General features: G+C 42.5%; 1 protein-coding gene across 9 annotated transcripts; it reads right to left on the bottom strand.

Annotated features, from left to right (window-relative positions):
- Positions 1 to 4,000: 4,000 nt before the first annotated feature.
- On the bottom strand, positions 4,001 to 21,825 carry kat7.S (lysine acetyltransferase 7 S homeolog). 9 transcript variants are annotated; one of them, XM_041578201.1, is made up of 15 exons: positions 21,687 to 21,825; positions 19,798 to 19,945; positions 16,539 to 16,715; positions 16,101 to 16,340; positions 14,241 to 14,323; positions 13,997 to 14,104; positions 13,134 to 13,232; positions 12,643 to 12,753; positions 10,551 to 10,742; positions 9,641 to 9,730; positions 9,408 to 9,548; positions 9,220 to 9,313; positions 6,740 to 6,886; positions 5,361 to 5,467; positions 4,001 to 4,461 (listed from the first exon to the last, which is right to left on the bottom strand). In XM_041578201.1, exons 2-15 carry the CDS (start codon positions 19,889 to 19,891, stop codon positions 4,360 to 4,362), a joined length of 1,785 nt encoding a protein of 594 aa, XP_041434135.1. In that variant the 5' UTR covers positions 19,892 to 19,945; positions 21,687 to 21,825; the 3' UTR covers positions 4,001 to 4,359. The 9 variants fall into 9 exon arrangements, with proteins under 9 accessions (XP_041434135.1, XP_041434132.1, XP_041434134.1 ...); XM_041578198.1 differs by lacking the exon at positions 21,687 to 21,825 and adding an exon at positions 21,491 to 21,650; XM_041578200.1 differs by lacking the exon at positions 21,687 to 21,825 and adding an exon at positions 21,491 to 21,650 and having other exon boundaries at positions 13,997 to 14,086.

Here is a 21,825-nt window from a genome sequence, read left to right as displayed (position 1 = left end):
GCAGGTATAGTACGGAGAGATGGTGTCTATAGTAACAGTGGATAATAGTCTCTGGGAAGGGAGTGTGACTGTGGGATAGCAGGTATAGTAGGGAGAGATGGTGCCTATAGTAACAGTGGATAATAGTCTCTGGGAAGGGAGTGTGACTGTGGGATAGCAGGTATAGTAGGGAGGGATGGTGTCTATAGTAACAGTGGATAATAGTCTCTGGGAAGGGAATGTGACTGTGGGATAGCAGGTATAGTAGGGAGAGATGGTGTCTATAGTAACAGTGAATAATAGTCTCTGGGAAGGGAGTGTGACTGTGGGATAGCAGGTATAGTAGGGAGAGATGGTGTCTATAGTAACAGTGGATAATAGTCTCTGGGAAGGGAGTGTGACTGTGGGATAGCAGGTATAGTACGGAGAGATGGTGTCTATAGTAACAGTGGATAATAGTCTCTGGGAAGGGAGTGTGACTGTGGGATAGCAGGTATAGTAGGGAGAGATGGTGCCTATAGTAACAGTGGATAATAGTCTCTGGGAAGGGAGTGTGACTGTGGGATAGCAGGTATAGTAGGGAGGGATGGTGTCTATAGTAACAGTGGATAATAGTCTCTGGGAAGGGAATGTGACTGTGGGATAGCAGGTATAGTAGGGAGAGATGGTGTCTATAGTAACAGTGAATAATAGTCTCTGGGAAGGGAGTGTGACTGTGGGATAGCAGGTATAGTAGGGAGAGATGGTGCCTATAGTAACAGTGGATAATAGTCTCTGGGAAGGGAGTGTGACTGTGGGATAGCAGGTATAGTAGGGAGGGATGGTGTCTATAGTAACAGTGGATAATAGTCTCTGGGAAGGGAATGTGACTGTGGGATAGCAGGTATAGTAGGGAGAGATGGTGCCTATAGTAACAGTGGATAATAGTCTCTGGGAAGGGAGTGTGACTGTGGGATAGCAGGTATAGTAGGGAGGGATGGTGTCTATAGTAACAGTGGATAATAGTCTCTGGGAAGGGAATGTGACTGTGGGATAGCAGGTATAGTAGGGAGAGATGGTGCCTATAGTAACAGTGGATAATAGTCTCTGGGAAGGGAGTGTGACTGTGGGATAGCAGGTATAGTAGGGAGAGATGGTGTCTATAGTAACAGTGGATAATAGTCTCTGGGAAGGGAGTGTGACTGTGGGATAGCAGGTATAGTAGGGAGAGATGGTGCCTATAGTAACAGTGGATAATAGTCTCTGGGAAGGGAGTGTGACTGTGGGATAGCAGGTATAGTAGGGAGAGATGGTGCCTATAGTAACAGTGGATAATAGTCTCTGGGAAGGGAGTGTGACTGTGGGATAGCAGGTATAGTAGGGAGAGATGGAGCCTATAGTAACAGTGGATAATAGTCTCTGGGAAGGGAGTGTGACTGTGGGATAGCAGGTATAGTAGGGAGAGATGGTGCCTATAGTAACAGTGGATAATAGTCTCTGGGAAGGGAGTGTGACTGTGGGATAGCAGGTATAGTAGTGAGAGATGGTGCCTATAGTAACAGTGGATAATAGTCTCTGGGAAGGGAGTGTGACTGTGGGATAGCAGGTATAGTAAGGAGAGATAGTGCCTATAGTAACAGTGGGACTAGTTAATTAAATCTGTACCTGTATGGGCACCTTGGAGTAATAGTAAACTGGGAAGATCTGCTTATTTAGGAAGGTCACACAACTATAGGGCTACAAATAACTAAGACTATAGGACTCAGTGAGATGTTTGGACATAAGACTAATGTGAGTGATTATCACAGATCAGATCTCAGTGTTGTAGAGAGGAAGTGTAAGGACAAAGTTAGTAAAGAAATAGTACAACAGTTTCTGACTAGAAACATCACCCCTGTTTAATAGATTTGCAAGAGGTTAAACAATAACTAAAGGAAAAAACAAAACAAAATAGAGCACAACTCAGCTGTACAACAAAGCAGCTCTTATAGAACAAACTGTTACAACCAGAAGCATTTGTGCATTTACTATCCGGAAGTAAAAGGGTTAAACTCACGAGTGCCCCCCCCCAGCAGACATTTAACGGGATTCTGTCACTGGAAAACAGTTTATTTTTAATATCGAATTTGGCTTGAGACTATAGCGTTCCTTAGCTTCTCAAGTGCCCTCAGTCACGTGACATGCTCTGATTAACTTCAATCACGCTTTACTGCTGTGCTGTCAGCCCATATGTAATGAGGAGAACTCCCCAACAGTGAAATGTACGTTGTAATTCAGTAATTAAAAACGACACCATTAAAATAATGACAGAATCCCTTTAAAGGGGTGGTTCCCCTTCCAGTAAACTTTTAGTAGGTTATAGAATGGCCAATTCTAAGCAACTTTTCAATTGGTCTTCATTATTTATAGTTTTTGAATGAATTGCCTTTTTCTTCTGACTTCTCCAGCTTTCAAATAGAAGTCACTGACCCCATTTAAAGGAGAACTAAACCCTAAAAATGAATGTGGCTAAAAATGGCCTATTTTCTAGAGTGAACTTATTGCAGGAGGCTAAAGTTTGAGCTTGTCAATAGCAGCAATGATCCAGGACTTCAAACTTGTCACAGGGGGTCACCATCTTGGAAAGTGTCTGTGACACTCACATGCTCAGTGGGCTCTGATTGGCTGTTGAGAAGCTAAGCTTAGGGCTTGTCACTAATTATCCAGCAGAAAATGAGCTTCCCTGGCTGTAATATAAGCTGATGCTACAGGTTTGCTGATTATTCAATTCTGATGCTAATTGCACTGGTTTCTGTGCTGCCATGTAGTAATTATCTGTATTAATTACTAGGGATGCACCGAATCCAGGATTCGGTTCAGGATTCGGCCTTTTTCAGCAGGATTCGGATTCGGCCGAATCCTTCTGCCTGGCCGAACCGAATCCTAATTTGCATATGCAAATTAGGGACAGGGAGGGAAATCACGTGACTTTTTGTCAGAAAACAAGAAAGTAAAAAATGTTTTCCCTTCCCACCCCTAATTTGCATATGCAAATTAGGGTTTGGTTCGGTATTCGGCCGAATCTTTCACAAAGGATTCAGGGGTTCGGCCGAATTCAAAAAAGTGGATTCGGTGCATCCCTATTAATTACTAATCAGCCTTATATTGTGACATTTCTATTCTATGTGTACTGTATATTGTGAGTGGCTCCCTAAGCTCAGTAAGTGACAGCAGCACAGAGCATGTGAATCAGTGAATCAGCAGAAAAGAAGATGGGGAGCTACTGGGGCATCTTTGGAGACACAGATCTTTACTGCTAAAGGGCTGTGGTTGCCTTGGGCTGGTACAGAAGCACAAAACATCATGTACAACATTTCTACCTACATCTTTATTTAGGCTTTAGTTCTCCATTAAACAACAAATGCTCTATAAGGCTACAAATGTATTGTTACTGCTACTTTTTATTACTCCTCTTTCTATTCAGGCCTCTCCTATTCATTTTCCAGTCTCTCGTGTAAATCAGTGCATGGTTGCTAGGATTATTTGGGCCCTAGCAACCAGATGGCTGAAATTGCAAACTGGAGAGCTGCTGAATAAAAAGCTAAATAAGTCAAAAACCACAAATAATAAACAAACAATGAAAACCAATTGCAAATATCCCTCTCTACATCCTACTAACAGTTCAGGCAAAGGTGGACAACCCCTTTAATACAAATTTATTGAAGGTACAAAGAGAGCAGTTACCATATCCGGGAAGGTAGAGATGTAGACTGTGTGTTGGGGTGTCTGTGTGTGTGTGTGTGTGTGTCTGTGTGTGTGTGTGTCTGTGTGTGTGTGTGTCTGTCTGTGTGTGTGTCTGTCTGTCTGTGTGTCTGTCTGTCTGTGTGTCTGTGTGTCTGTCTGTCTGTGTGTGTGTGGGTGTGTGTCTGTGTGTGTGGGTGTGTGTCTGTGTGTGTGGGTGTGTGTCTGTGTGTCTGTGTGTCTGTGTGTGTGTCTGTGTGTCTGTGTGTGTGTCTGTGTGTCTGTGTGTGTGTCTGTGTGTCTGTGTGTGTGTCTGTGTCTGTGTCTGTGTGTGTGTGTGTGTGTGTGTGTGTGTGTGTGTGTGTGTGTGTGTGTGTGTGTGTGTGTGTGTGTGTGTGTGTGTGTGTGTGTGTGTGTGTGTGTCCCACTGGGGTGCTGCTGGAGTATAAGGAGAAGTGGAAGGCATCCAATGTGGAGCAAATTACCAAGATGATAAGCCGGGGGGGGTGTAAGTTCCCAGGGAAATGACAGGACAATGCCCCTACGTGACACACACAGGCTTATAATGCAGCAAGCGGGAGAATGTCAGACTGTGGATCTTCCGTCCCTAGATAGAAAGTGTGCAGAAGTAACAGACTGGAGAATAGTAACCAAGGGGAACGTGTCACAGCAACAATGGGTTTAAGTTCCTTTGGGAGGTGTCCATTTTAGACAGCCGGGGTCCATTGCTTTATTGCTGTTGGATCTCTTCGCGTCCTTAGAAGCCCATTCGTCAATCAGATCCTGAGTGGATCAATAAAAACAATGATTAGTGAGTAAGACTCTTATCTGCCAATCTACAGTAACGGTCATGGGAAAACACACCAGTTAATAGTGCTGCTCCAGCAGAATTCTGCACTCAAATCCATTTCTCAAAAGAGCAAACAGATTTTTTTATATTTAATTTTGAAATCTGACATGGGGCTAGACATATTGTCAGTTTCCCTGCTGCCCACAGTCATGTGACTTGTGCTCTGATAAACTTCAGTCACTCTTTACTGCTGTACTGCAAGTTGGAGTGATATCACCCCCTCCCTTTCCCCCCAGCAGCCAAACAACAGAACAATGGGAAGGTAACCAGATAGCAGCTCCCTAACACAAGATAACAGCTGCCTGGTAGATCTAAGAACAACACTCAATAGTAAAATCCAGGTCCCACTGAGACACATTCAGTTACATTGAGTAGGAGAAACAACAGCCTGCCAGAAAGCAGTTCCATCCTAAAGTGCTGGCTCTTTCTGAAATCACATGACCAGGCAAAATGACCTGAGATGCACCTACACACCAATATTACAACTAAATACACTTGCTGGTTCAGGAATGACATTTTATATTGTACAGTGAATTATTTGCAGTGTAAACAGTGTAGAATAAAAACTAACACCATAAACATTATGTCAGAACCCCTTCGATTGAACTGACAGAATTAGGAAATGGCCACTAAATAGGAAGTATCATATAATATATCTACATAAGAACCAGGACTTCTATTTCTCCGTATTTGCAAAAGGAAACTCTATACACTAATCATTTATTGTAAGGGTCATGACTGACCACAGTTATTAAGGATATATTATTTCTAGTTACTGACGGCTCTTCAGTATTTGAGGCAGCGAAGGGGGAACAGAAGGCAATAGTTGTACCTGTCTCTTTAACACCAAGTGCTTCCCCTTCCAGTACTTGAGCATCTGTAGGGCCTGCAACGTGCTGACTATATCCACTGGATTCACTGCCGTCTCCTGGCTGATCTCTGTAGGAGCAAAAAAGACTTTTTCCAATTACTTTCTATTTCTGACCATATTTCTAATATTGACGTGTAAAGCTTAATTTTTCACCTTCTAAAAAACCTCTGGGGGGGGGTCGCCGACTCTTTAACCCTTTTAAATTTGATATACTTAATTGATACATTTGTTATCTTTGTCCCTGCTGAGCAGAATCCCTGAGTTTCATTAAAGGCAACTGTTAGAATTGATACAATAGTTCCCGATATTCCAGAGATGCTGCTGAGAAATGTATTGACTAAATGTAGCAACTATTGTTTTTATAAGAAACCTGACTGTATGCAGTGAAATTCTCCCTTCATTTACTGCTGTGGATAGGAATTGTCCGACGGTCCCTAACTGCTCTGCAGGGAAACAATCATACTTATGTACAGCAGGGGGAGCCCCCGCCTTACTTCCCAGCCATGCAGAACTCAAGCAGCTTTGTTTGTTTCCCTGTAGAGCAGTCGGCGACTGTGTAGAGATTTTATTTTTGCCTTTACATCCCCTTTACTGTTTCCAACTCCAGCTGCAGGGACAAAGATCATGGAGCCAGATTTAAACAGATAAACTGGGATTCTATTTGGAGGATTATTTTGCTGCAGCCACTGGTTCTGCAGAGTTGGAGAAAGTTTATATTAAACAATACAAAAACTATAAAATCCACATTAGATTACATGACAACGCAGGACCCAGTGCAGTCTGTATATTCTGATTATTAATCAGTCTTGTTGTATTGGCTTCTGGCAGATATTATTTGACTTGTGCTGTTTTGATCATTTATGACGATCCCTAAGCAGCCCAGACCACACTGAGCATGTGCACAGTCTTGGTCTTGCAAAGATGTATAACAAAGTTACAAGATGGTGACCCCCTGTGGCCAACTTTGAAAGCATAAATCATTTGTTTGATTAGGCTTGTGGTGCAGTAAGTTCATGTTTATGTTTAGTATACAAAATACAGCATTTCTAGTTTTATTCTATTTTACACTTTACTTCCCCTTTAATCACTGGCAGAACTGCACAGAAATAAACCTAGAGCAAACAAGTAAATGTGCAGCATCAGAGAGGGAATCTGCACTGCAGTTATTTGGTGCTATAAAGACAATGGTGGAGGAGAGGAGAGAATGGGACTTCTTTATTATTCCCAAAAATAATTTGAAATCCCACCAATTGGAGCTGAAGAATTCTATTCTCCCTCTGGGCAATGACTTGCGCTACAGCAACTATGGAATGTGAATAGAACAGGACGGTAGAACCCACCTTTGATGGAAATCTCTTTGCCTTGAAAGTTGTGCAAGTAGCGGAGCAGAACTTCTTTCCAGTAGCTGCGGTAGCTGATGAGACCCAAATCAGAGAGCGGGCGTTCAGGGGAACCCACTTTGTCTTCCACCTTAGACAGCAGGTAACCTGTGGATAGAGAAGAGGCCCGTTACATTAGCTGCCGTCTGTGGAATGAGTGAATATCTAGCAATCCATACGACATTATTGCTGTTATACGTGCTTTTAATTTCGGGACTGAAATCGTCCACGATCATCGGTTTAGCTGCTGTGAGTACAAACGCAATTCGTTTTGTGGAATTAAGATCAAGATTAAAGGGGTGGTTCACCTTCAGGTTAACTTTTGGCATTTTTTCAATCGGTCTTCGTTATTTATTTATCTTTTTTTTTTTATTATTTGACTTTTATTTTGACTCTTTCCACTTTTCAAATAGGGGTCACTGACCCCATCTAAAAACAAATGCTCTATAAGGCTGCAAATGTATTGTTATTGCGACTTTTTATTACTGATCTTCCTAATTCAGGCCTCTCCTATTCCAGTTTCTTATACAAATCAGTGCATGGTTGCTAGGGGAATTTGTACCCTGGCAACTAGTTTGTTAAAATTGTAAACTGGAGAGCTGCTGAATGAAAAGCTAAATAAGTCAAAAACCACAAATAAAAAAACAATTGCAAATTTAATTTAAAGGTGAACAACCCCTTTAATATTAGGTTTCTAATTGTTAAAGGACCAGTAACATCAATTTAAAAAAATATATATTCGTTCGTGTAGAAGAAAAAAAAACATAAGGACAAATTAAACATTTAAATCGCCAAGTCTTTAAGAAATAACTTACCAAAACTCCACTTGCGCTCCTTTTCAGAAAAGGCGATCCATCGTGCGGCACTCGATTTCTCCTCCCTGCCTTCCTTATAGGAGATAGCCAGGCAGGAGAAATCGAGCGCTGCATGATGGATCGCCTTTTCTGAAGAGAAGCGTAATCGGAGTTTCGGTAAGTTATTTCATAAAAAAGACTTAAGCGATTTAAAAGTTTAATATGTCTGTGGTTTTTTTTCCCTTCTATACCAATGAATTTTATTTTTAAAAAAAGTTGATGTTACTGATCCTTTAAAGGAGAAGGAAAGCTACGGAGGCATTTTATTGCCAATAGATTAGTTGCAATAGTGCAAGCTAGAATGCTATATTTATTCTGTAGAATGCTTTACCATACCTGAGTAAACAGCTCTAGAAGCTCTCTGTTTGTTTAGGATAGGAGCTGCAGTATTAACATGGTGTGACATCACTTCCTGCCTGAGTCTCTCCCTGCTCTGGGCTCAGATTACAGTAGAGAAGGGAGGGGGGTGGGGAAGAAGAGTAAACTGAGCATGCTCAAGCCCAAGCCCTGGAGGTTTAAGCTGAAGGCAGGAAGTCTGATACAGAAGCCCATGAGTACACAATAGAAGGAAAGAAATGTGGTGTTTCTTTTGACAGGGGACTCAGAGCAGCATTACTTTGAGGGTTTACTGGTATATTTAGATGAACCTTTCTGATAAGGCTTACTTAGTTTTAACCTTTCCTTCTCCTTTAAATAAAGCTATCCAGGGCTCTTTCCGGATATGAATCTGGGTGATAGAATCAATTATTCCAAAGACTCTTGACCGATACCGTTGTACTAAAGGGCATTGCCAGCATATATGGGCCATCGTTCCTTCCCCTCCGCAACTCCTAAAGCAGACCGAGGCTTGGGATGGAAACATTTTATGTAAGTGTGAAGGAGTCAAGTACCATCGGGTAAGGACTTTGTATGAGGTTTCTACTTGTCCTAAATAAAAACAACATTTATTTGTTCCTTCCCACCCACATCTTCTCCTAAGCCTTTAGTAAGACTAAAGTTTGATGTAAAGGTGGCCATACACGGGCCGATAAAAGCTGCCGACAGCTTATTGGCCCGTGTATGGGGCCCTCCGACGGGCTTCCCCGATCGAGATCTGGCCGAAAGTTGGGCAGATCTCGATCGGATGGGACTAAAAATCCCGTCGGATCGCGGCCGCATCTGTTTGTTGATGTGGTCCCTCGATCAGCCCGCCGGTTACTGTTCGTTAGGATCCGATCATTGGGCCCTAGGGCCCATGATCGGATCAGCCCGATATTGGGCATATCGGGGAGAGATCCGCTTGTTTGGCGACATTGCCAAATGAGCGGATCTCTCCGTGTATGGCCACCTTAACTCCTGCTCCAAAGTTTTTACATAGGATGACGGAGTCCCTAATTGGTAACATTAGGGATGGATACATTAAGGAAATGAAGCCCTTTGAATGGGGATGTTTCATGCTCCAGCTCAAATGAATCTTAATATAGATGTCTGGATTAATTATGAGGCAGGGACACCATTAGTAAATTCTTTATGGTGTTCGTCTGATAAGAAGAAGCAGACGGCTTATAAAAGCAGGACAGCCAACAAACGAACAGACGGAATACTCACTGAAGTCTATCAGCATCTTGCCATAACCCTGTCTCATGTACTGTGGCATTGTCAGGATACAAGACACGTTGTAGTTGAGGAAGGAGTTCTTCTCCTAGAAAAATAAAGAGGCAACAATACATTTATTAGACACAAATGAATCAGCTCCAAGTGCATTTATTCAACCCCGATTTGTTAGAATGGGATACCTTGGAAAAGTAGCCGATAAGGTGACAGCCCGTGTGGTCTGCCTCAGTCATGACGTAGAAGAGGAATGGTTCCACGTCGTAGTAGAGTGTTTTATGGTCCAGGAAAAGTTTTGCAAGAAGGCACAGATTCTGGCAGTATATCTGCGATTGGAAAGTAAATACGAGAGCAACGTGTTTTAACTTATCTTCCAGCAAACAATTGTGCATTTATAGAAGAGATTTCCCACACTAACCTTATTCTTTTTCCCGTCGACTTCAAAGACAGAGATGGAGCCTTTCCGATAGATCTCGTCCCCTGGAGGATGCTTCCAAACACATTTAGCCTGGCACGAGATGGACATATTGACAGGATAGTGAACATTCTCAGTGGAAATTGTAGAATTGAGCTTAGTACCGGGAGACCGGAGGACCGCCATCTAGGAGCTGCATTTACGTTTGCCGTGTGTATACGCATTTAAGAAAAATGCTTCATATTTTAGTTCATGTGTGTGACAGACTTATTTGCAGTGCTACTTGAGATGCCCTTCCTACACAGTGTGATCATAATAAAGCAGTCAGGAACTGTGAACATTAAAGGAATTGTTCAGTGTGAAAATAAAAACTGGGTAAATAAATAGGCTGTGCAAAATAAAAAATGTATCTAATATAGTTAGTTAGGCAAAAATGTAATGTATAAAGGCTGGAGTGAGTGGATGTGTAACATAATAGCCAGAACACTACTTCCTGCTTTTCAGCTCTCTAACTCTGAGTTAGTCAGCGACTTGAAGGGGGGCCACATGGTACATTTCTGTTCAGTGAGTTTGTAATTGATCCTCAGCATTCAGCTCAGATTCAAAAGCAACAGATATGACCCATGTGACCTCCCCTCAAGTCTCTGATTGGTTACTGCCTGGTAACCAGTCAGTGTAAACCAAGAGAGCTGAAAAGCAGGAAGTAGTGTTCTGGCTATTATGTTACACATCAAATCACTCCAGCCTTTATACATTAAATTTTTGGCTAACTAACTATATTAGAAACATTTTTTATTTTGCACAGCCTATTTATTTACCCAGTTTTTATTTTTACACTGAACAATTCCTTTAAGGCTGTGGCCAATTACCTGGACTGGCCGTGTCCTACATTTTACATTGTGTTGCGACTCACCATGTGTCTGCGGAGGATCGTCTGGCTCTTCATGTACTTGAGGCAGAATTCGCACATGTACAGTCGTCCCAGGCGGGCGTACTCCTCGGGGTAAGGAGAGTGATACCACGTGTCTAGTTCGTATCGACCAAACAGGATCGTTTTAATCATGTTGCTTCCTTCTGTGATCTGCCCTTGAAGTCGCAGCTTCTCCTAAATACAGAGAACAGAACGAGGTCATAGCTGCACACCACAAACCCCTTTTGTACGGACGCTAAGAACATTACTTAAAGGGGAAGGAAACCTAGTCGGCGCAAAAACCCTACCCCCCTCCAGTGTGTTGCCCACCCTCCCTCCTCCCCCTGGCCTACCCGTCCCGCTGGGCAAATGCCCCTAACTTGTTACTTACCCTTCTGCCCAGGTCCAGTCCAGGGAGTTCACCGACGCCATCTTCTTCCAAGCGATCTTCTTCCTGCTGTGAACGACGCATGCGCAGTAGGAGCATTTCGCCGGTACGGATCTACTGCGCATGCGCCAAAAGCCACGAAGTGAAATCGGAAAACTTTGTGACTTTTGGCGCATGCGCAGTAGATCCGTACCGGCGAAATGATCCTACTGCGCATGCGCCAAAACGCCTCTCAAAGCAGGAAGAAGATGGCATCTGTGAACTCCCTGGACTGGACCTGCGCAGACGGGTAAGTAACAAGTTAGGGGCATTTGCCCAGCGGGAGGGGTAGGCCAGGGGGGAGGAGGGAGGGTGGGCAACAAACGGGAGGGAGGGAGGGTTTTTGGGCCGACTAGGTTTCCTTCCCCTTTAAGCAATGATCAAATCCAACAAACTCAAAATTGCTAAGCCTCCAATAGATAACAGAGATATAGGCACAGGCAACATTTCGCAGCATGTTCATTCTGTCTTTATTTTGGCAATACAGAACATCCTTCTGCCAGCAAACAAACCGCAGTGACATCAGCAAAGCAAACCTGGCTGGAAAAGCAATTAAAAATGCTAGCATAAAGTTAGAGAGTTTAAAGGATAAGTAAACCTTTAAAATAAGTGAATGTAAAATTGATGAGGGTTCTATTCCAAGCGCTTTTGTAATTTACATTCATTATTTATTTTCTTTTGATTCCAAGATATTAACAGATACATGTACTGTTAATATGAATGAATTTTGTTACAACAGCGCCACCTGCTGGTCAGTTTCCCACCAGTCTGACCAGCAAGTAGTCAAGGAAGTTGTCAGGAGAAAGAAAGAGGCTGATGTTCTTCTGCTTAGGAATAAAATTATAAACCTTTATTAAATCTTTCCTAAGTAGAATAATATCAGAACAGCCTCTTCCTTTCTTCCTGTTCAGATGTTCTTCTAGTTAGGAAAGATTTAATAAAGGTTTCTAATTGTTTTCCTAAGCAGAAGAACATCAGCCTCTTTCTTTCTCCTGACAACTTCCTTGACTACTTGCTGGTCAGACTGGTGGGAAACTGACCAGCAGGTGGCGCTGTTGTAACACAATTCATTCATATTAACAGTACATGTATCCCTTAATATCTTGGAATCAAAAGAAAATAAACAATGAATGTAAATTACAAAAGTGCTTAGAATAGAACCCTCATCAATTTTACATTAACTTATTTGACAGGTTTACTTATCCTTTAAAGGGAAACAGTCATGGGAAAACGTGCTTTTTTTTTCTCCAAAACATGTCAGTTAATAGTGCTGCTTCAGCAGACTTCTGCAATGAAATACTTTTTTCAAAAGAGCAAACAGATTTTTTTATATTTAATTTTGAAATCTGACATGGGGCTAGACATATTGTCAGTTTCCCAGCTGCCCCCAGTCATGTGACTTGTGCTCTGATAAACTTCAGTCTCTCTTAACTGCTCAAGCGTGGGGTATATGTCACTGCTATGATATACATGTTTTTAACTACAGCTGCCGAAACGCTCTGCAAGTTCTGTATTGCTGGTTCAGGAATGACATTTTATATTGTAGGATGTATTATTTGCAGTGTAATTTAGAAATAAAAACGACACCATAAAAATCATGACAGAATCGAGTTAAGCCAACTTGAAGACTAACTTCAATTATAAAATAAATTGCAGCGCGTTCCTTACCAGGTCATCAGACGCTCGCGCTTGAGCCCTTCGAAACAGCTCCAGGTCATACTCGCTGGTCAAGTTTTCTAAGAGAGGTTCCCTTGTATCCCCATGGGTCTGCCTGTGCTCCTGCAAGGAAATATTCACAAGGTTATCTCCTGCAAGCCTCAGGTAAAAAACTTAAATGATAGGCTAGAACACTCGAGCTTCGAAATACTAAGAGTCAACAATTAGGCGTCAAAATGATTGGAAAAAAGACCAATTGTTTCAGTAAAAGATTTAAAAAAAAAAAAAAAAATCGAAGCAATATTTATGTACCATTTATTTCCTTTCAGCCTCTGGATTTTTGGAAGCTCTGATACCACTAGAAGAGTATAGTTACTATGGAAAGTGAAAATGCCACTAATTAGTTCTGAGCTTCATCAGAAGGTAAAAGGGTTCATTTTGCAACTCCTACTGCGGCTTAGTAACAAAGTTGGATGGCTGCTGCTGGATTGAGTTAATCATACCATGTACTTCTCTTTCTGCTCCTTAGTCAAGCCCGAGTTGCGCTTTTTTCTCAGCTCCGTGACCTTTTCTTTGTACCTCAATTGACGTTCTGTCGGAGCCTGAAAGAGACAATACGGCAGGTTCAGCCACCAACAATCTATTTCCTACTAGGGATGCACCAAATCCAGGATTCGGATTCGGCCTTTTAAAGCAGGAATTGGCCGAATCTTTGTGCCTGGCGAACCCCAATTTGCATATGTAAATTAGGGATGGGTAGGGATATCACACGACTTTTCTTCACAACAGAATTTGAATTTTTTCCAATTTTTCCTTCCCTGACCCCAATTTGCATAGGCAAATTAGGATTCAGGGGTTCGGTATTCGGCTGAATCTTTCGCAAAGGATTCGGGGGTTTGGCCGAATAAAAAATAGTGGACTCGGTGCATTAAATAAAGCCAATAGGCTGGTTTTGCCTCCAATAAGGATTATCTATCTATCTATCTATCTATCTATATATATATATATCTCCCTCTAGATCTCCCTCTCCCTCTAGATCTCCCTCTCCCTCTAGATCTCCCTCTCCCTCTCTCTCTTTCTAGATCTCTCTCTAAGTTGGGATCAAGTACAAGTTACTGTTTTATTATCACAGAAAAAGGAAATCATTATTTAAAATTTGGCTTATTTGGATAAAATGGAGTCTATGGGAGAGGACCGTTCCGTAGTTCCGAGCTTTCTGGATAACGGGTTTCCCGGATAACGGAACCCATACCTGTACTTCATTCAACAGAAATGATTTCGAAATAAACATCAAACCGCTGGAAACGCGTAATGGATGTTGGAAAGTTGCAAAGCGATTGTGAAGAAGCACCAAGGCTGGGATTACCTGGTGTCTGGTGGCATGCCTGTTATTTTCATCCTGTCTATGTGAGAGCATCCGCTCGTCCTCTTGTTTATCTCGGCTCTGTGCTCTTACCTGAAATTCATCACAATTCTGTAAATGTAAGCAATCATGGATGGGTCAGACCAATCTCCTCGAGGAACAGCAGCAAATATAAGAACACAACACCCCCTCAGCATGCACACACAGTGCTGTGACTAATGGGGTGCAAGAATAAACATGCACTTACCTTGCATTCATCTGCAGACAGGTTGTGGTACAGAGGGCACCCCGAGATGGAGAAGTGCCGTTCGTGTTTCCCAGTCAGGTGGCCTGGTGAATTGAAAAGGAACAATCTTCTTCATCTCGAGAAATTGTACAAGTTAAAGGGTTTGTTCCCCTTTAAATTAACGGTTAGTATGATGTAGAGAGGGATATTCTGAGACTATTTGCAATTGTTTTTCATTTTTTATTATTTGTGTTTTTTTTTTACTTATTTAGCAGCTCTGCAGTTTCAGCAATGCTTACCCTAGCAACCATGCATTGATTTGAGTAAGAGACAGGAATATGAATAGGAGGGGCCTGAATAGAAAGATGCAATAACAATAAATGTGTAGTCTTACATCTGTTTTTTTAGATGGGGTCAGTGACCCCCATTTGAGAGCTGGCAAGAGTCTGAAGAAAAACCAGGGATGCACTGAAACCACTATTTGGGATTCGGCCAAATCCTTCGTGATTTGGCCAAATAACGAACTGAATCCTAATTTGCATATGTAAATTAGAAAAAGAAAAAGTGGAAAAAGAATGAGACGAAAAGTCTTGTGATTACCATTCCCAAACCTAATTTACATATGCAAATTAGGATTCGAATTTGGTTCGGCCACACACAAGTAGCCGAATCCTGCTGCAAAAGGCCGAATTCTGAATTCAGTGCATTCCTAAGAAAAACGCAAATATCTCAAACAGTATAACATATAAATAATGACGACGAATTGCAAAGTAGCTAGGAATTGGACATTCTATAACCTTTACTTTAACTTTTAGTAGGTTATAGGACAGCCAAATTCTAATCAACTTTCTAATTGGTCTTCATTATTTATCTTTTATAGTTTTTTTAAATATTTACCTTCATTTTCTGGCTCTTTCCAGCTTTCCCATTGGGGTCACTGACCCCATCTAAAAACAAATGCTCAGTAAGGTTACAGCTGTATTGTTATTGCTGCTTTTTATCACTTATCTTTCTATTCAGGCCTCTTGTTTAAATCAATGCAATGGTTGCTAGGGTAACTTGGACCATGGCAACCAGATAGTGGAAATTGCAAACTGCAGAGCTGCTGAATAAAAAGCTAAATAACTCAAAAACCACAAATAATAAATGAAAACCCAGAATATAACTCTCTACATCATACTAACTAGGGATGCACCAAATACAGGATTCGGTTCGGGATTCTGCCTTTTTCAGTAGGATTCGGCTGAATCCTTTTGCCCGGCCAATCGAATCTGAATTTGCATATGCAAATTAGGGGAGGGGAGGGAAAACGCACCTTCCTTGTTTTTGTCACAAAACAAGGAAGTAAAAAATGTTTCCCCTTCCCACCGCTAATTTGCATATGCAAATTAGGATTCGGATCGGTGTTTGAATCTTTCACGAAGGATTCGCCCGAATCCAAAATAGTGGATTCGGTGCATCCCTAATTGTTATTGTTGCTTTTTATTACTTATCTTTGTATTCGGGCCTCTCCTATTCATAGTCTCTTGTTTAAATCAATGCATGGTTGTTAGGGTAACTTGGACCCTAGCAACCAGATGAAATTACAAACTGGAGAGCTGCTGAATAAAAAGCTAAATAACTTAAAAACCACATATAATAAAAAATGAAAACCAATTGCAACTATCACACTCTACATCATACGAACAGTTAAGTTAAAGGTGAACAACCCCTTTTATCGCTGGACATACAGTGACAGAGCCATTGGTTCTACCATGTTCGGTATTTCAGGAGCACGTCATAAACGGCTTTTATCATGTGATTGAATGGTTTTGCCATGAATGAGTTATGTAGGACCTGGGAGCAATAACTGAAATGAATGTTTAAGGTTTAATGATTTACCCAATGAGTTGCATCCGGGAGTGGGGCACTTCATGTTGAAGTTGTAGCTCTCGTGAAAGCGTCTGCGTTTGGGCCTGTGGGAGAGGTCACTTCCAGAATCCTTGAGGGACATGTCCTTGGCGACGCTCTCATCATGAGACACGTTGGGGCTGGAAATGTCGATGTCAGACTCAGAAGACGGGGCATTCCCCGTTGGAGTGCGAGGTGGCGACTCGTCGTGATCCCCGGCGTTTTTAGCATCTACATCAGAAATAGAAGACTCTGTATCGCGGTTTGTAGCTGACACACGCAGAGAGAGCTACACTACAGGCGTACAAGCTAGAGAGACAGCCAGCGTGCATCTACTAGGACAAGAGAGAGAGAGAGAGAGAGAGAGAGAGAGAGAGAAAGAGAGAGCGTGTGTCCGGCAGCATTTGCAGCTCTATTGCACCCCCGTACCTCTGTCACAAAAGTCCACCGCCTGCTCAGTTTCTGATCCCGATGAACGGGTCTGTCGGAGTGGGTACTTTTTCGGAGTCACGGGGGTGGGCTGCTGCTGGCTGCGGGTCACCCTCCGAGTGGAGTAGCCCGGCTCCTCTGCACCAAACGATTGCAGATTGCCGACTGGGCTGGAATCTGGTTTAATACAAACCAAAGTTTCACTCGCCAATGCAGCCAACCCTGTGCTTTCCTGCCCTGCTAGCGAATAAACTCCTTGGTCTGTGACCCAAAAAAAATAATAATACATTTTCCTGACGGATAGTTCGATTATCTTCCAAGGACAGAAAATATTGAAAGTATTAAAGGACAGTTCAGTATAAAAATAAAACTGGGTAAATGGATAGACTGTTCAAAATAAAAAATATTTTCAATATAATTAATTAGCCGAAAATGTAATGTATAAAGGCTGGAGTGAGTGGATGTGTAACATAATAGCCAGAACACTACTTCCTGCTTTTCAGCTCTCTTGCTTTCCACTGATTGGTTACCAGTCAGTAACCAATCAGTGACTAGAGGGAGGGTCACATGAATCTGAGCTGAATGCTGAGGATCAATTGCAACTCACTGACCAGTTATGTCCCATGTGGTAGAGTCCTGCGCGGAACCAATTTCTAAGACCCGAACCGCGACCCGCATATTTAGCCACTTTGATCCGCTACCAGACCCGCAACTGCCTTATCTGCCAGAAGTGACGTCATCAAAAGTGGGCGGGGACAGAAACAAGTTTGTAAAACTTTAAAAGGAATACAACATAGACAATATTACATATAGACAATATAGAGAAGACTTTTAGAGGAGACCCACGGGTAAACCCGCACCTGAAAATCCTCCCCTCGTACCGCAGTGTGTCTGCTTTTTTTGCAGGTAACCAACGGGTAGCCCGACCCGCTGCAGGACTCTACCATGTGGGCCCCCTTATAGTCACTGACTAACTCAGAGTTAGAGAGCTGAAAAGCAGGAAGTAGTGTTCTGGCTATTATGTTACACATCCACTCACTCCAGCCTTTATACATTACATTTTTGCCTAACTGACTATATTAGAAACATTTTTTATCTACTTAGCCACTTTTTATTGTTACTCTGAACTGTTGCTTTTAATGTTTTGCTCATGAACAAAAACAGGTTACTGCCTCTTTGCAATGCCAGTAGAAAACAGGCTAATACAGCTGGGGGGAAAAAACAACAGAATCCTGCAGTAACGAGAAACGGACATTTAAACACCGACTAAATAGATGTGATCAATTCGGCCACACAATTTCGAGGGTCTTTAAAATGCACAGATTTTGTAGTTCTGCCAACAGTGTAACGGGAGGGGGTTCAACACAAATCCTTTAAACGTAGGCAGCTCGTCATAATTGATTCCAAAGAGATCACCATCAAAATATTCGTTTGGAAAACAGAAACAATAAAAGGGCAATGACCACTTCATAGAAGAAGCTTAAAGGTGGCCATAGACGCTACTATTATGAGCCTTCCAGGTTTCAATGGTCAGATATACATATAGAAACAATAGAATTCTACCTGTATCTGATGATTCAGCACTAACAATGGCCCATGTTCTGGTGCCTTCAAAAACGACCAATCAAAATGTTCCGGCCAGTCCAATCAAGGAGCCGACCGATATCCAAGTTTTCTGTTGATATTGGTTGGCTCGTCACACACTGAATATTACACTTTTTGTACGATATTATCGGTGCGTCTATGGCCACCTTAAGACTATATCATACAGGGTGAATATTGGGTGCTCTGTGCAGTTTTTCATGTGATTCCCAAATCACCTGGCCCTGTCACAGCATTGAATGGTAAACAAGCGAAAGCTCCATTCACTGCTGAACACACTTCCGAGTATAACTTTGTGTTCTTGACAAAACACCCCACACAGCCCAAGCTAATCAATGGATTTTGTCACAACAAACCAAAAGCAGCATTTTCTTTATTTTTTCCTAAACTGGGGATGAGGCCAGTATTACAGCCAGGCATGATGAGAGTGGGGGGGGGGAGAATACGAATTAGATCTCCTAAATACAACCTAGGCCTAGGAGCCAGTAAGGCTGTGATTTTGGGAAAAAAACCCTCATTTACTGTTCTTTTATATTCCTTGAAAGGAGACATTTTGTGTAAAAAAATAACATGTACCAGTGCATTATACTCATTAAGATATAAAATAATTGTGCTTTAAAAAAAAGGTTGATTTATTGAATATTTCTGCAAAAAACCCTAATAATCCCTCCCTTCTCTTCCACTTCCTGCTCCCTGAATTCCCAGGCTGTGCACTCGCTGCACTGTAGGACAGGAACCAATCAGCAGCTAGCAGGACCTAATAGGGAACTGAAGCCTGTCTGTGCTTGTGTGACTGCAGGGCTGTGATTGGCTGTCCTCCTCCTACTGTGCTTCTAGCAGGGACACGCCCACCCCTCATTTGAAACAGGGACCAGATCTATAGGAAGCTCCAATAAAGGGGCTATTTTTAAAGATAATATTCATTTTTAGCATCATGTAAAAGCGACACCATATATTAGATTGCCTACAAATTTTTTTTTTTTTTTCATTCATCCTATATATGTCTCCTTTGAACTATGGCTGGATAAATGATAGACTCAGTATTTTCACTCAGTATTTTTTTTACTCAGACTGTAACCTTGTTATGAGTTAAGCACAGATCAAGTGATTGCCCCTCGGATAGGGGGCTCAAATAGTCCTAAATTCTCAGAACCCTGCAAACAGATTAGAGAAACGTAAATTAAATAAATGGCTCATACGCAAGATTTTAATGCAAGACCTTAAATCCCATGAAGACAGATTCCATTTATACCAGAAGCAAATATAATGGTTTCAGGAAACTAGAAGTACTAGTGACCATAAAATCTATGCGCTTTTCACCGCTCTTTTTTCATTCCAAGCCCCTACAATACTACTACATAGCTCCACTTTGTAATTCAAGCACTGTGTTGTCTCTAAACATAAAGAACTTCAACTTGTTTGCACCCTGGTACACCTGGCCAAAATATCCAAGTACAGGTTAGTAGTAGTGACTGAACCTTTACATTGCATTACCACGGAGTTTAAGAAGCCTGATATTCTTGCAACTTAAATCTCCTCTGCAAATAGATTAGCCATTTCTGCCAACAGAAGCCATGCACCCAGCCTGGTGATTGTATGGCTCCCCACAGCATTACAGTAGAACAGACCAACGTTCCCAGATGCAAAGTTCACTCACCCTGAGAGCTCTGACTGAGTCTTGCAGTGGATCGAGTGACTCGAGCAGGACCCCGGGAGTTGCCGTCACTCTCTGAGCTGTCTGTGTGTTCCATATCTGTAGAGATATCTGAATCTTCTGTCCCGTCCGAACTGCTTCCAGCATTCCTCTGTGATGTAACAAATATTCATTAGAACCAAACGGACGCTCTGCATTAAATGCTGAGATTGCTCAGGCCACTGTGGTTGGTTTCATTCGACGGCTGCAAATATAGGAGTTTATATGTGGAAGAGCTGGTCCATACTAGAGGCGAATGCCTTGCAACGGGGATAGTGGTGCCCATTCCTTAGTCTGTGGTCTATTCCTGTTTGTCAGTTGTTGACCCTTCACTATCTGCACTAGACTGAGGGGCCAAACTGCTCCTAAGATCCTTCAGGCAGGGCACAAATCTGACAGCCCTACAGTAATGCCTGAGAGAATACTACTGTGAGCACATTCTGTACCTGAACATACAAAGATAAAAGCGTAATCACCGCAAAACTGTGAATATTTGTTTTATTCCTGACTTGGCACAACTGATTCTGTTAATGGGAAAGGTCCCTTAGTGAACTAGTACTGGATACAGTTTTCCGATCAACGTCTTCCTGACTTAAAGCCTATTAGGAGACGCTGTGATGAATCCGTCTGGTCCCCAAATGTCTGATCACCGAGAAACACTATAAATGAAAAATAACTGCAGGCATTTGTACAACACAAGGACAAAAGCCCTAGAGATTCCAGATTCAGCTTTTAATGTTACAAAATAATCTATTCTTCTAAAATGTTTCAATTGATTTCGTTTTCCAGGTCTGCCTCTTACCGGTTTTCTATTTAAGGCGGTACCTGGTTGTCAAGGGTCAATGACCCTGGCAACCAAAAACAACATGATGCTCTCTCCCTATTCATAGACTCAGTCTCATCAAGATCCTGGGATAAACAGGAACCGAGCAACCAAAAAACTGCCCATTTCCAAAATGGAGAATTATAGAATAAAAAAAAAAATACTCAAAAAAATAATAGTAATTTGTCCGAAAAGATATGCTAACGATTGATTGCAAGGCAAAACTACACCTGTAACACTCAAGTTTTAGTCGCAAACATGAAGCAAAACACTGAAAAATACCATTAGTTGGGTTTCCATGCTTCCAATACTGCTTCCTCACTTCCTTTGTTTCCACCACGCCCTTAAACGCCAAGTAGCCAATAGAAATTCGGACAACAATCGCACCAACCAATCCAACGAATGACTCCCAGCGGCGGAACAAAGTACTGCTGTTATTACACCACCTCAGCCAATCAGTAAGGAGAGGCAGGCGGGACAAGCAGCTCATTGGCTCCCATGAGAATCAATGAGATTCTCGCGGCACGCGAGGCGCTGCTCCTGACAGACATAAGCGCTGTCCTATACAAAGCCGCACGGCGCACGTTTCAACCAATCACCACGTGAGATGGAATACAAACATCCAATCGCCGCCTCTGCACGAGTTAACCCACAACAGGCCTTGGTTTGACTGCAGCTATAGCAAACGGAATATCAGGCGTAAAGCGCTGCGCAAGTCAATGGCTGCTCGCCGCGTTAGTCGCAGTGAATCGGTCTGCAGAGAAGCACGGCGCAGCAGGAAACACACCCACCCCCCTCTACGCAGCTTCCATTTTCCGATCTCGAGCTTCTCACCTTCCGCCGGGGCATCGCTTGACACTCCCCCCTTTTCCCTTAGATCCCGCCCAGCACAACCGAACTCGCGGTTTGCGCAGAACGGGCTTTTTCCCCTTGCGCCGTCTCCAGGTAACTGCAGAATCACGCGCACGCGCGGTCCCTCCCCTCTAGTCCGGGGGTTTCTCATTCTGTGCCCGGAGCTCCTCCTACTTACCTCTGGGTTCGCTGTTGTCTCTCCGTGGGAGTAGCTGCGCGCATGCGCACGGCATTTATCAGCGCATCCCGTTATAACCAACGCAGTCAATTGGCTTGTTGCGTATCCATGCGCCTATGCCTGCCGGAACTATATGTCT

Source organism: Xenopus laevis, chromosome 9_10S, assembly GCF_017654675.1.
Source record: "Xenopus laevis strain J_2021 chromosome 9_10S, Xenopus_laevis_v10.1, whole genome shotgun sequence".
Classification (NCBI taxonomy): Eukaryota; Metazoa; Chordata; class Amphibia; order Anura; family Pipidae; genus Xenopus; species Xenopus laevis.
The sequence above is the reverse complement of the archived record's forward strand: the minus strand, read 5'-3'. Positions and strand labels throughout refer to the sequence as shown.

Excerpts from the sequence above, each read along its gene's own strand:
- kat7.S (XM_041578197.1), bottom strand. Across the intron at positions 14,324-16,100 it reads TCCCGGATGCAACTCATTGG|GCCACCTGACTGGGAAACAC; the intron begins GTAAATCATTAA and ends TCAATTCACCAG. Across the intron at positions 12,754-13,133 it reads AGCAGAAAGAGAAGTACATG|GAGCACAGGCAGACCCATGG; the intron begins GTATGATTAACT and ends ATTTCCTTGCAG.